This window comes from Macaca thibetana, chromosome 8 (assembly GCF_024542745.1).
Source record: "Macaca thibetana thibetana isolate TM-01 chromosome 8, ASM2454274v1, whole genome shotgun sequence".
In the NCBI taxonomy this organism is placed as follows: domain Eukaryota; kingdom Metazoa; phylum Chordata; class Mammalia; order Primates; family Cercopithecidae; genus Macaca; species Macaca thibetana.
This window is the reverse complement of record NC_065585.1, coordinates 14,234,084-14,249,953: the sequence shown is the minus strand read 5'-3', so window position 1 is coordinate 14,249,953 and position 15,870 is coordinate 14,234,084. Positions and strand designations below refer to the sequence as shown.

At 36.0% G+C, this 15,870-nt stretch overlaps 1 protein-coding gene across 2 annotated transcripts in view; it reads right to left on the bottom strand.

Annotated features, from left to right (window-relative positions):
* The window catches only part of ADCY8 (adenylate cyclase 8), a 261,339-nt gene that overhangs the window by 74,118 nt on the left and 171,351 nt on the right, over positions 1-15,870 (bottom strand). For both annotated transcript variants that reach the window (XM_050801571.1, XM_050801572.1), the window contains exon 9: positions 11,352-11,452. In XM_050801571.1, the coding sequence (XP_050657528.1) occupies positions 11,352-11,452 (101 nt within the window). The remainder of the gene's footprint in view (positions 1-11,351; positions 11,453-15,870) is intronic.

Below are 15,870 nucleotides of genomic sequence, written 5' to 3'. Positions count from 1 at the left end.
AGATTTATTCCTAGTGTTTGGAACAAGTCTGGAACATAATAACCATCAGTGGCTATTGGTGAGAGGACTCCTAGTCCACATTTGGCAACAGTAGGTAGGCCTCCCCCCACATTAATAACTTTAAAAACGGTAAAATGAAGCATAAAGAAAACCACACAAAAGTACAGCTTAATTTGTTCTTATAAAGTGTCTGCCTTTGTAATGACCATCAATTCCTGACATAGAACTTTGCAGGGCACACCAAAAGCCCATCCCTGAGCCCTGTCTGAGTCATAATCCTCTCTCTCAACCTCAATTAATCACTTTCCATTTTCATTTCTTTATAGTTTTATCCTTTCTTTATAGACACTACAGTTTAGTCTCACCCATTTTTATTAAATCTGATTTGTCTTTTCAATCTTAAAATCTGTGACTTCTCTCTTTATCCTTTTATCTTCCTTACAATGTATTTATTGAAAAACACATGCCTCTGACCCATAGCATTTCTCACTCTCTGGATTTTACTGGTGTGTACATATTCAACATTCTCTGTCCTCTATAATTCCTGAAAACTGGAAGCTGGATTCAAAGGCCTGATCAAATGTAGGTTTGATCCCACTGGTAAGACCATAGGTGGTATTGTGTGCCCCCACCGGGAGGTATGATTGTCTCTCTTATTTGTGTTGATAGCATCCTCTGATGCTCAGTTTGTAGATCCATTAATTCATTATGGGTTGGAATATGATGATATTTTAATTCTTTTATTTCTTTAAAATGTTTTAGCTAGGATATCATAAAATTCTTTTATGATATTTCCCCTCACTTACTATTTAGTGATCTTATGGTACAGTCCATACAGAAAAGACACTTGTTTCTCTCACTTTTTTACAAGTTTTCTAGATAATCAGCCAGTTCCCTATCATCCACTAAAGACTACAAACTTAAAAAAATCATTACAAACTCATAATGCTAAATAAATTTGCTGGGTTTTCATAAGTGTTTTAATAATTATCCCTGTTACAGCTCAAATTATTCCATCTTTGGACAGTGGGAACTTCTATAATGTGGCTCCTGGGTTCTTTTGACATGATCCTAATAGTGTTTGATGACATCCTTGCTTTCTTGTAGGACAAGATGTTCTAGGCTTGTCTAGCATATTTCCTGCTCCAGTCCTAAAATTAGCCATATCTCCAATTTTTTTTTAAAACAGAGATATTACTTCAAGACCACAATCTAGCCCTGGGGTATGCTCATAGATGCAGAGCTGGTCATTCTTTCTAAATCTTCCCATAGGTGTTTCTCCAGTCCAGGATATCATCTTCCATTTAATTAGTTGTTATGTCTTCTTAGGTGCCTCTTTGCTGTGACATTTTCTCAGACTTCCCTTGGTTTAAATGACTTTGACAGTTTTGAGGAACACTGGTGAGGTGTTTTGTAAACTGTCCCTCAACTAAGATTTGTCTGAAATATTCTTCATGATTACATTATGGGTTTGGGGAGGAAGATCACAGAGGTTATGTGCCATAGTTACTAGATCCCATCAACATAACTTATCACTATTGGTGTTAACCTTTATCCCCTGGCTGAGGTAGTATTCATAAGGTTTCTCCATATTTGCCCCCTGTACTTAGTTTACTCTTTGGAAGAAAATCACTTTTGCTGTTGCCCATACTTAAGGAGTGGGGAGTTAAGTTCCTCCTCACTGAGGGTGGATTATCTTCACAAAATGTGTAGACTTTCTCTGCATGGGAGACATACCATTAATTTATATTAATATGGACTGGTGGATATTTATTTTATATTGTAGATTATAAATAAATGCTACATTGTTTATTTTATTCCTCAATTTATTCCAGCTTTAGCCCTTGGGGGCTCTTTTGTTGGCTCCTGTGTCCCTTTGAAATACTCCCATTATCATGTATATGTGTGTGTGTGCATGTGTATGTATGTATGTTTTAACACATTCTTATTTTCTGGCCCTATGAGATAGCCAAGGCGAATCTTGTGTATTTCCTGCCCCACTGTTAGAATCAGACAGTTCTCCAAGGATCCTTGGTTCCTTTTATTGGATATTGGCATTAGAAACCAAGATGTGAGTGGTAGATGTGCTCATTACCACTGAGGTGTCATTGTTTCCAGGCCCTCTCCACTGACAAAGAAAGGAAATGTATGTGTATATTCCAACCTGTGCATATAAACATATCTATAAATATTCCTACATGTAATCATCTCTACCTATATTAAGCTATGCATGAGTTCATACAGATGTCTCCAACTGTAATCCATTACCACAAGGATCTTTCTAACTTTCTCCCTTCGCTTGTATGTAAACTTCATTCCAACAATGAGAAAACTGACTCCCACCATCTGCCATTCATTTACACAATTGTTTAGTTCCAGTATACACATAAAGGTGTTGCAAATTCTTAATCCATGCCTCAGTGGGAAATTCCTATATCAACTAGAGTACAGTGCTTAAATGCAGTTTATCTTGCCTTTAATCCTACAAACTTCTCTCATTTTCAAAGCTACTTAGTACACCGTTTTACCCCCCACATCCCCTTCAGGGAGGTTGCTTCATACACTTTTAACACAGATTCTTTTGTCACAGTCTGATTCCATCATGGGATCCCCTAAACTCCTAAATAAAATGTTTTGAAGCCTGTATATGTTAAAGTTCATTCTCTGTGCTGTAAAGTTTTATAGATTTTGATACATGTGTAGTGTCAGGTATATACCATTACAGTACACCAAATGAACCACCTTAAAAAACATGCTGGACTTCATCTATTTAATTCTCCTTTCCCTCATTTCCCAAACTCCTCTCACCTAATGATCTATTTACCATTTCTATAGTTTTGTCTTTTCCAGAACATTATATAAATGGAATAATACATATAAAGCCTTTCAAACTGGTTTCTTTCACTTAGGAATATGGCATTTAAGGTTCATTGATGTTTTTGTGTGGCTGATATCTTGTTCCTTCTTATAGTGGAATCTTACTTCATTGTCTGGATATGCCACAGAGTTTTTGTTGTTGTTCCCTCCAGCAAATGGTATTGACAGTTATTTATTTATTTACTTATTTATTGATTTATGTATTAGTCATTGTGCTGGGTATGTAGTGGTAGGTCATTGTTTTAATTTAAATTTCCCTTATGGCCAACGATGTTGAGCATTTTTCACTTGCCTATTTGGTATCTGTGTATCTTGTTTGGTGAGTTGTTTGTTTAAATCTTTTGTCCATTTAAAAAATTGGATTGTTTTTTAATTGTTGAGTTTTAGGAGTTCTTTGAATATTTTGGACGCAAATCTTTTCCCAGGTACATATTTTACAAATATTTTCTTCTGGTCTGTGGTTTGTGTTTTCATTCTCAAAACAGTGTCTTCCATAGATCAGACATTTTAAATTTCAGTAAAGTCCAACTTATAAATTTTTTCTTTCATGGATCATAATTTTGGTGGTGTGTCTGAAAACTCATCACCAAATTCAAAACCAAAATTTTATTTATGTTTTCTTCCAGAAATTTTATACTTTTGCATCTAGGTATATAAACCATCTTGTGTTAATTTTTGTGAAGGTTTAAGGTCTGTATATAGGCTCAAGTTTTTGCATATGGATACCCAATTTTTAAATTTATTTTTAAATTTTACTTTAAGTTCTGGGATACATGTGCAGAATGTGCAGGTTTGTTAAATAGGTATACACGTGCCATGGTGGTTTGCTGCACCTATCAACCCGTCATCTAGGTTTTAAGCCCTGCATGCATTAGGTGTTTGTTCTCCCTTCCCTTGCCCTCCACCCCCGACAGGCCCCGGTGTGTGATGTTCCCCTCCCTGTGTCCATGTGTTCTCATTGTTCAACTCCCACTTATGAGTGAGAACATGAGGTGTTTGGTTTTCTGTTCCCGTGTTAGTTTGCTGATAATTGGACATCCAATTTTACCAGTACCATTAGTTAAAAGGAATACCCTTTCTCCATGGAAATTTCTTAGCATCTTTGCTGCAAATCAATTGATTATATTTGTATAGGTCTATTTTTGGGGGTTTCCTTTCGGTTCTATTGAGCGATGTGTTTATTCTTTCTTTAGCATCATACTGTAGCTTTATAGTAAGTGTTGAAATGAGGTAGTGTGAATCCTCTAGCTTTGTTGTTATTCTTCTATGATATTGTGTTGGCTATGCTATATCTTTGTCTTTTCCTACAACCTTTAGCATTGGTTTGTTGATATCTATAAAATAGCTTGCTGAAGTTTTGACTGACAATGCATTGACCTATAGATCAAGTTGGGAAAAATTAACATCTTAACAATATCAAGTCTTCTAATCCATGAACACAGAATATTTCTTCACTTATTTACATCTTTGATTTATTTCATCAGTGTTTTGAAGATTTCTTTACACAGATCTTATACAAATTTTGTTAAATTTATATTTAAGTATTTCATTTTTGGTGCTATTGTAAATAATATTGTTTCTTTAATTTCAGTTTTCAAGTTAGATTGCTGATATAGAGGAAAACAATTGACTTTCATACATTGACATTGTATTCTGTGACTTGACTATATTTGTTTGTTAGTTTTAGAAATGTTTTGGTGGATCCTTTGGGATTTTCTGTATAGAAAGCCATGTCATTGGTGGATAAACATAGTTTTATTTCTTCCTTTCTGATATGTATGCCTTTTATTTCTTTTTGTTGTTTTGTTTCAATAGCTAGGACTTCCAAAATTATATTAAATACAAGTGGTGAGAATGTATTTTTGTTTTGTTTCTGATATTAAGGGGAAAGCTCCAGTCCTTTACCGCTAAAGATGATGTTATCTATAGCTTTTTTTTTTTTTTTTGGGAGATATTCTTTATCAAGTTGTAGAAGTTCCCTTCTATTGCTAGTTTCCTGAGAGTTTTTAACATAAATGGACATTGAATTTTATCCAGTGCATTTCTTTGGCAATTGATATGATGATACAATTTTCCTTCTTTAACTTACTAATATGGTGAATCACTATTGTTTGATTTTAGAATGTTGAATAAACTTTGCATACCTGGGAGAAGTTCTGTTGGACCAGGGTGTATACTTCTTTTTACACATTGTGAGATTTCATTTGCTAATATTTTTTGAGAGGTTTTATGTTTATGTTTATGAGATATTGGTTGGTAGTTTTCCTTTACTTCAATGTTTTCGTTGGGTTTTTGTATTAGGGTAATATGACCCAATAAAATGAATTAGAAATTGTCCCCTCTCCTTCTATTTTCTAAGAGGTTATGGAGAAGTGGTATTGCTTTTTCTTTAAATATTGGTAGAATTCACCAGTGAAACGATTTGGGTCTGATGTTTTATTTCTTGTAAGTTTAAAAATTATTGGTTACCTTTATTAAATAGATATAAGGCTATTCAGATTGTCTTTTTCTTCTCATTGGAATGTAGATAGTTTGTGTCTTTCAACAAATTGGTCCATTGCATCCCAGCTATCAAATTTATGGACACAGAGTTGCTTGTAATATTATTTTCTTATTTAATGTCCATGGGATCACCAGTGAGAACCACTTTTTCATTTATGATGTTGGTAACTTGTGTCTTCTTTTATTTTGAGTAGCTTGGCTAGAGGTTGACCAATTTTATTGATATTGTCAGAGAACTAGATTTTAATTTTGTTGATTTTCTTTATTGTTTTCCTGTTTTTAGTTTTATTGATTTTTGCCCTAATTGGTAGGATTTATTTTCTCCTTTTTGTTACAAGATTAAATTGCTTTTTGTTCTGTAGTTTCCCAAGGTAGAGGCTTAGATTGTTATTTAGATCTCTTTTCTTTGATAATATATGCATTTAATATAAATTTCCCTCTAAGCACTGCTTTCATGGCATCCCACAAATGTGGTAAGTTGTGTTTTCATTTTCATTTAGTTCAAAATATTTTTAAATGTCTCTTGAAATCTCTTCTTTCACTCACATGTGATTGAAGAGTTTGTTATTTAATCTCCAAGTGTTTTGTAATTTTCTAGCTATCTTTCTATTATTGAAGTTTAACTCCACTGTGACCGGAGAACATACTTTATGTTATTTTTCCTCTTTTAAATTTATGAAGGTGTGTTATGACCCAGAATGGGGTCTACCTTCGTTACTGTTCCATGTGAGCTTGAGAAGAATGTGTTTTCTTCCACTGGGTGGAATAGTCTATTAGTATTGATTAGATAAGTTCAGGTTATCTATATCCATAATGATTTCCTGCCTACATGATGTGTTAATTACTGACAGAGGAATGTTGAAGTCTCCAACTATAATAGTGGGTTTATTTATTTTTCCTTTCAGTTCTATCGGTTTTTGCCTCATGTAGTTTGACATTATCTTGTTAGGCACATAAATGTTCATATTGCTAATTCTTCTTAGAGAATTGACTTTTTAACCACTATGTAATTTCCATTTTTATCTTTGACACTTTTCCTTGTTCTGAGTCTATTTGGTGTGAAATTAATATAGCTACTTAAGTTTTTTTTTGATTAGTGTTAGCATGGTATATTTCTTCATTTCTCTAACTTATTTGAGTCTATATCTATAGTGGGCTTCTTGTATACAACATCTATTTGGGTCTTTTTTTAATCCACTCTGACAAGCTCTGCTTTGTGATTGGTATATTGAGAACATTAACATCAAAAAATAATTAATTTTATGCTTGGTTTAACAGCCATCATCTTTGTAACTATCTTTTTCATCCACTGCATTTATTCTTTGTTCACCTTTTTTAACATTCTCTCTGATTTTGATTGAGCATTTTATATGATTTAATTTTATTTTTTTCTTAGCGTATCAATTATATTTATTTCTTTAAAAAACTTTTTCTAGTGTTTGCTCAAGAACTTATAATATGTATTTTAAATTAATGTAACTCAACCTTCATACTACTTCATGTGTAATGCAGTTACCTTAAAACAAAGCATTCCCAATTCCTTCCTTATGTCCCTTGTGACATTGCTGTTGTTCATCTCACTTTTATCCATATTTATAACCACCAAATACATTGTTAATATTGTTGCTTTAAACAAAAAATAATGTTTTAGATCAACTAAGATTAAGCTCAAAACATTTTACTTAACTTCATGTATTTTTTCTCTGATGCTCTTTCTTTATGGAGATCCAAGTTCTGATCTCTATTATTTTCTTGCTGTTTGAAGAAATTTTTCACATTTCTTACAGGGAATGTTGGCTAAAAATATAATTTTTTTTTCTGAGAAAGTATTTCTTCTCTACTTATAAAGGATATAGAATTCTAGGTTGATGATTTTTCTTTCAATACTTTAAATACTTGACTCCATGCTCTTCTTGCTTACGTGGTTTCTGACAAAAAGTCTGATGTAATTGTTATCTTTGTTCCTTTATAGGTAAGGCAATGTCCTTCCTTCTGGTAAGATGATGTCCTTCACTGTGGTATCCTTTAATATTTTCCCTTTGTCTTTCCTTTTCTGCAGTCTGAATACAATATCTTTCTTTTGATGTTTATCCTGGTTGGTTACTTTTATTTAACCAAAGTATTTAACCTTTAAAGTTCTGTGGTTCTGTGATTCTGTGGTTTGTTGTCTGTTATTAATTTTGGAACATTCTTAGCCATTATTACTTTAAATATTTATTTTGCTTAGTTCTCCTTTCTTCTCCTTTTGGTAATCTAATTATGCATATATTTCTTCTTTTGAAATTGTCCCAGAGTTCTTGGATGCTTTGACCCATGTTCCCTGCCCAACCTCCATTCACTTTTTTTCTTTACATTTCAGTTAGGGAAGTTTCTATTGACATGTCTTCAAACTTACTGATTATTTCCTTGGCCTTTCTGAGCCTACTGATGAGCCCATTGAAGGCATTCATTATTTGTTAGGTGTTTTTAAATTTTTATCCTTTCCTTTTATTTCCTTTGATTCGCTCAGAGTTTCGATCTCTGTTTATATTGCCCATTTTTTTCTTGAACATTGTCTACTTCTATTAGAACCTTTAATATATTAATAATAGTTATTAAAAATTCCCTGTATGATAACTTTAACACTGTTATATCTGAGTTTGATTCTGATGATTTCTTTTTTCTCTTCTTTTTTTTTTTTGGTATGCCTTGTAATTTTCTGTTGAAAACTGTTCATATTGTATCAGGTAATAGAAGCTGAAGTAAATAGATATTTTCTGTGACGATTTATATCACTCCGGCTGGGAGTTAAGCTATGTTTAAGGTTTGCTATAGCTGTATGTTCCAGTAGCTTCAAATTCCTCTAGAGTATTAGTTTCCCCCCTTGATGTGGGCTTCCCTATGTACTCTTCCTCAGAAAGAATCTGTGTCTTGCAGTTCTTTCAGCTGTTAGTATCCATGGTTAGTATACAGGGTCATTGTTGGTGTGACGTTAAGGTATGGAGAAGAAGGCTCTGTCAATCTTTTTAATTTTCTTTTTGACTTAAAAAATGATGTTCTTTCTTTCACTTTCTATATCTCTCTCTCTCTCTTTTTTTTTTTTTTTTTTTTTTTTTTTTGAGATGGAGTCTAGCTCTGTCACCCAGGCTGGAGTGGAGTGGCGCCATCTCAGCTCACTGCAAGCTCTGCCTCCCAGGTTCACGCCATTCTCCTGCCTCAGCCTCCCGAGTAGCTGGGACCACAGGTGCCCGCCACCATGCCCGGCTAATTTTTTATATTTTTAGTAGAGATGGGGTTTCACCGTGTTAGCCAGGATGGTCTCAATCTCCTGACCTCATGATCCGCCCGCCTCGGCCTCCCAAAGTGCTGGGATTAGAGGAGTGAGCTACCGCGCTCGGTCTCTATATCTCTTAAGTAAGTAATTTTTGCTGTGTTTATGTGCTGTATGTTCTCTTTTGCTGTCTTCATTTCTGAAATATATATATATATATATATATTTAAATTTTTATTTATTTCCTGAGTTCTCTTTCCAAATGTCTAAGTTTTTCTAATTTTTGTTAGGTTGTTATTTCATGTCTTGAACCACATTAAGTGCTTCAGCTCCTTTTAAAAGAATAGGTTAAAGTTTTGATATATTTTGTGGGCAAGTCTTTCTGGAGTGCTTTCAATGACTACAAGAAGATTATTCTACTTGTTATTCTCTTATTTTTTATAATAGCTTAGTATAGGATTGCCATCAATATATTTTGTTGCTCATTTTTGTGTAAAACACTTCCCTGAACTTTTAGAAATAGCATGGTTCAGGATTGTTTATTTATTTATTTTTTAACTCTATAGAGCTTTCTCTTTGGTTGCTTTCATGTAGTGTTTCAAAACATGATAGCTAGAATCCCTTCCCACTTTAACCTGGATAGCCCTTATTGTAAGTGATTTTGATTTCACTCACACAGTTCCTTTCAGGGCTTTATCATGAGAGGGAGATTAGATGATCAGTTTCACGAGTTCATAGTGTCTTGATGGTTCCAGCTCTTCAGGCCTTTCAAAATGTTATTGGATTAAGCAAACTCCTTCCCACTTTCATTTGCTTTCTTAATTTGGCTCACAGCACTTCTCAGTGCATGTCTCCTGGCTATGTTGAGATAGATCCTTTTGTTGCCCGGTGTGACATGCCCAGTACTTCTTTCTGCTTTCTCCCATATAGGTACTGATATCACACACATTTTGGGGCCATTGGGGGATTGTTGCAACCCACTTCTATGTTGGAATGTTTGGTCTATCATCCTTTTTTGTTATAAATATAGTCTATGAGGTTTTGGTTTTGCTATCTAGTTTGTCAAATTTGTAAGAATTCTGAGACATTAAGAAATGTACCATCTGTGCCATCATCTTCCTGGAATCCCCTCTCTCTTTCTAATGCACCCTGCTAATTAGGGGGAAAGTCAAGCATGGCCAGCCCTTGCATATTAGTTATCTTGAACATCCTTCTTCCACAGCATCATGCTACAATCTTCCTAAAAATCTCCTGGGGTTCCTTCCTGCCCTCAGGATCAGTTCCAAAGTCTTTAACATAGTTATGAACATTGAACTTCTGCTGATTCTCTCCTTTTTCAGCCATAGTGTCTACTATACTCTTGCACAAGCCCTTTGCTATAGGCTCTCACATTTACTCACTATTCTATAAACACAAGGTCTTTCTCACTTGTATGACTTTGCCAGAGCAGTTTTCCAAATACAATAGTCTCCTACTTTTTTCTCTCTCATCTTACTCAACTCAAATCCTTTTCTGCAAATTTTTCCTTGAAGTCATGTGGTCGGAATGAATCACTGATTTTGATGCAAAGCAGTCTTGTAACTAAAAGCACAGACTCTGTCTCTGGGTTCAAATTTCAGCTCAGATATTACACAGACATGTGACCTGGGATAAATCCTCATCTACAAATGGGGATTGGAATGCTGCCTCACTCATCAGTTATTTTTGAGGCTTTTTGAGACAATCCATGTAAAAGATGTAGTACTTTCCTGGCAGGTATAAGTGTTTAGTAACTGGGAGCCATTGTTAATGTCTTTGTCACCTACTAAATTATGTCTTAGAGGTTACAGAACCTCTTCTTCCAAAACTGTATCATCCTCAGGGGCTATAATGTTCCTTTGCCTGTATTAAGTATTTAAAAAACATTTGTTGATTTTTTTTTAATCATGTGAAAGGGGAAAACTCATGGTAAGTATAGGGAGAAGGCAATTTAGCTGAGAAAAGAGGTAGGAGCTAGCTTATAGTTTAGAGGAGATGAAAAAGCATGGCTATTGGATTAATCCAGAACTAGCTTCAAATCCTGGCTAGAGCATCTATTACCTGGACAATATGCGTGTAATAGAGGGTTGAGAACCCAGGCTCTAGAGCTAGTCTTCCTGGGTTGAATCTAGGCAGTGACATCTTGGAATGATGAGATCTTAGGGAATTTATTTCACTATTATGAACCTCAGTTCCCTCCTCTTTAAAGTGAGGATAATCATGGCACCTACCTCATGAGGTTGTCATGGGGATTCCAGAAGCTTTTGTATGTAAAGTATTTAGAACAGTGGCTGGCCACAAACAGGTGTTTGCATTATTATTAAAGTGTTGATTTTGCAGACCCAAGGACGTATGATGCTGTATCTGTGAATGAATTATACTAACAAAAGCACAAGTAAATGGTGATTGACGTTCTTATACTTATTTTCTGCATTCATGGGTGTCATGTCAAATAAGAGTGGGGCCTATTTTCATTTTGGTTGTTTTTATTAAGATTGGGAAAAAGATTATTGTCTGGGCAGAGTTTTGAGATTATTAGCAGAGTAAGACAACCAGAACAGACATTGAAACAGTCAAACGTTTTGGTATGGGTCCTGGACTCAGTTATTTGAAATTCCGATCCTTTGAAAAGTCAGCTGGCTGACTCCAGGTGAGGAATCTCACAAAGATATTTCACTGGATCAATTAGTTCTTTCATATTTACCTTGAAGAAGGAAGCAAACTTTGTATTGCCGTGATAAACAGAAGAACGATAAATGCACAGACCAAGTTTGACTTGAACACTTCATCCCTCATTTGAGAATACTGTAATTAAAAAAACAGAGAATGAGTTACTTTGCAGCAGAGCTGGGTTTTGGAAGAATTAAGTTTTAGTGATATTTGAGGTTGAGGGAAACATCAAGAAGAAACAAGACAATTAGATTTTTTTTTAAATTAAGAATAATTCATATCTTAATAAAACCTTCACAGAGCATTATCCCCATCCCTCCTGCCAACTTTCCAGTGAGAGCCCAGGAGTAAATACAGTGGGAGGGATACTTTGTATGAGCTTATCCAGTTCTTCCCCTCCCTCTGAACTAACATTATTTTAACAGAACAGAAGAGCGCACATCCATATATGCAGCAAATCAAATTCGCATTGACTTTCTTCATGAGTAAACTTAAGTCATTTAAGGATCTTGTACTGTTTTGTGTTAAGTTTGGGAACACAGGGAAATGTTTTACCAGGAAGTCTTTCTGCCTCCTTTTCTTATTAAAAATAAATTCTCAGGCTCTTAAAATAGAAAATAGCCTGAGAGATCTCCAGCTAGTGCAGCCGTTTCATTTCACAGAAGAGAAACCAAGACTAATAGACCAATATGCTTGATGCCCTTCTGTGTCTGCTCAAGGCAGCCCTGGGGAATGGTGGTAACTTTATTTTGATTATCCAGAGTACTCAGTAATTTCATTGTCTAGCTTTAAAAGCTTCTAGAAGGTCAGCACTCAATGCGTATTTGCCTTACTTCTGCCTAGACTCTTGAACCATCTTGGAGCTACTAAGCTGGGGAATATCTACTTCTTCCAGAAGGTGGGAAGTTTTTTAAACTGAAAAAGACCTTAGAATTAGCCTAAACCAAGCCCCACATTTGACCTTAATGAGAGAGAGATCTAGTAGCCAGCAGGTTATTTTATTTTTGGGGGACAGAGAACTAAGTGTCACTTTGGAACTTTGTAATCCCTGGTTTGCATTTCATGGTTACTTCATACAGGAAGCTGGCAAATAGAGGTCTCACAACATCTTAGGCTCCATGTCCACAATACCAAGACAAGGTTTCAGTCAGGTCAAGAAATAGTAAAATCAGTCCAATCTGTTGTTGATATGGTGTTTGCAATCAACAGTTACATGATTTTTATTCTCTTCTGACTTCTTGGTGTGGTCTGGGTTTTAGACTGAACTCCGCTTCTCAGTGTCATAGCTAAGGTTTGGAGAATATCCTGCAGTTGTTGAGCTCTCTGGGTGAAGCACCATGCTGTTTAGAGACTGCACAGTTATTGCTTTTGCAGGGCAGTGCTTTTTCTACTCTCCAGTATTAAGGCCTCTGTCCACTTGCTGACAACCTGCTTGTTATCTGGAGGGGAGCCAGGAACATGGCTCTGAAGAATCACTCTAAGCCATCCTCAATCCTGATAAAACCACAGAAAGCCCATATTATTAATAGTTATCAATGGTGCTACCCAAGAACAGGTCACAATCATAGAGGCCTACCCAGAGCAGCTCGAAAGTTATTTAGCCACAAAACAGTTAATTCAAAGAAAGATAAATGTTTGAATTCCTTCTAACAACAAATTACAGAGGATCTAATTATTCTTTGTTGGCTTACTGGTTAATTTTTTTTTTTTTGAGATGGAGTCTCGCTCTGTTGCCCAGGCTGTAGCGCAGTGGTGTAATCTTGGCTCACTGCAAGCTCCACCTCCCGGGTTCATGCTATTCTCCTGCCTCAGCCTCACGAGTAGCTAGCATTACAGGTGCCCACCACCACACCTGGCTACTTTTTTGTAATTTTAGTAGAGACGGGGTTTCACTGGATTAGCCAGGATGGTCTCGATCTCCTGACCTCATGATCTGCTTGCCTTGGCCTCCCAAAGTGCTAGGATTACAGGCATGAGCCACTGCGCTCAGCCATCTTACTGGTTAATTTTAAACCAGCATGATTGCATAGATTTGATAATGAACATTTAAAAACAGCAGTAATAATAATTTTAGTGTAGTTAATCAGTACACTAAAATTCCTCCTTTTCTTCTTCTTCTTTTTCTTTTTTTGGGATGGAATCTTGCTCTTGTCACCCAGGCTGGAGGGCAATGGCACGACCTCGGCTCGCTGCAACCTCCGCCTCCTGGGTTCAAGTGATTTTCCTGCCTCAGCCTCCCAAATAGCTGGGATTACAGGCACCCACCACCACGCCTGGCTAATTTTTGTATTTCTAGTAGAGATGGGGTTTCACCATGTTGGCCAGGCTGGTCTCAAACTCCTGACCTCATGATCCACCCACCTCGGCCTCCCAAAGTGCTGGGATTACAGGCATGAGCCACCGTGCCTGGCCCTTTTCTTCTTTTGTGTCATCCATCATCATCATCATCATCATCATCATCATCATCATCATCATCACTTGTCATCATCACTATCATCATCACAGCATCTTGGACTTGTAATTGACCATTGCCTTCCCAATTCAGAAATCCGTTTCATAACATTCTTGATGTCTACTCAAAGGTCTGTTGATTATCATCCCATGACCTTCTCTGCTTTATCTGGGAAAGTGGGTTTCTTTTCTCTGGTCCTGAGCAGGGCATCTCAGGATTCCAAACACCCTCAACTTGAACACTCAGATCCTGAGCCTGAGAGCTCATTCCTTTGTAAAGGCTTCCTTTCCATTATTGACCCATGATCCTATGAAAAGATCCTTTCCTATAGATCCCAAGCCTGAGTCTCTGTGACTCCTTTCATGAATGTTTTTTACTGATGACTTAAAAAATGTTACATTATCATCATTTGTCCAGAGTAAAGTTGCAGAAGATATTATATTTTCAATTTTCTTCAGATGGCAAATAGGGTGGAGACAAAGTATGAAGACTTACTTTGCTTTTAGATCTGTCTTTATTTTATTGTGAGCAAAACCAATTTCCTTGAACCTCACTTTTCTCATCTGTCAAATGGGGACATTAATACAGCTCTTAAGTTTGGCATTAATGTAGTTCATAAGTTTGAAGCATTCTATTATTTTCCTGTTTGAACTTCAGTGCCTAGCATAGTCACATAAAAGAAGAATCTTATAATATTTGTGAAGTTGACATCATCAAATATAAAATACTGGGTTTCAGAATGTGGTGCATTGTTACTTTGGAAAAGCAAGGAGAGCAGGACTTCGAAAAGAAAATTCCTAATTGGCTCAGAATGATAGAGTATTGAGATTGAGTAGTGATTCATTTCACTTCCTCCTGACTTGTAAAGGTCTGAACACTCTGGCTCATAGCTTTATTAGGTTAGTTGTGTGCTTATGCCTGCCAAAGTTAGAGACTCCTTGTCTCATCCCTGTTCTCTCCTCACCTGGCCCCACTTATCCTTTTATATCTCAGTTGTGAGCATGAACTAATCAAGAGGTAGATTAACTGGGTTTGAATCCCAGCTGTAACACCTATGGACAAAATCTTTAAGCTTTCTATGTCTTAGTTTCCTTATCTAGAAAATGGATATAATAATAGGAATTATCTCATAAGGGTTACTGGGAGAATGAAATGAGGTAATATGTATAAGATGCTTAGAACAGTGCCTTGCACATGATAACCCTATATAAATGTTACCTAGTGTCAATCAATTAATTATACTTATTTTATTTCTATGCTTTCATCAATGTGAACCTTGCCTTTTCAACGGTGTTGCCTTGCAGGATGCTGTCTTCTATTCCTCTGTACAGTATTGTACCTTGCACTCAGCAGTGACCCCAAAAGTGTTGTTGACCGATTTTTCCACCATGTTATAAAAGATTCTTCTAAAGAAATTATGATCTCATGTGTGTTTTTTTTTAACTCGGAAGAAGACTCCATTCTCATTATTCCCCTTGCTTCTTGAAAGATTACCCACCACCGGGTAGAATTCTTAACTTTTATAGGATCCTTAGGAAAAGTGTTCTTGGAAATGACCTGTGAACCCTTATAATTTACTGAGCCCTTGGTCTACAAGAGAACTTGGCAATCTCTCTCTCACACACACACACACATACACACACACACATATATATTTTTCAGATAAACTTGAGGATCAGAAATATGAAAGAGCTTGTCATGGTCAGTTGGTGGCAAAATTCAGACACTTGGAACAAATTACAAATACTTCCTTGGAGATCTTAGATTAGGATTTGGAATATTATTATTTCTCAATCTTTAGGGTCTTAGTTGATTCAAAAAAGGGTCAAAATCTAGGGTAAGGAATTTGAATAACAATGACTAATATCTAGTGCAAGGCTGGTGCTGTGCTACGCGCTTTACATGAATGTTCTCATTTAATTATTACAGGTCTTGTTTATCATATCCTCACTTTGTAGATAAAGAAACTGAGGATTTGAATAACTGAGCAACTCAATCACACCTTCACAGATTGCAAATAGAGAATCCAAAGAGCTTTGCTCAAGAATGCAGGGTCTCATTGGCTACTGCTTCCTTGCTGTTTTCAGAGTAAGGCTATCTT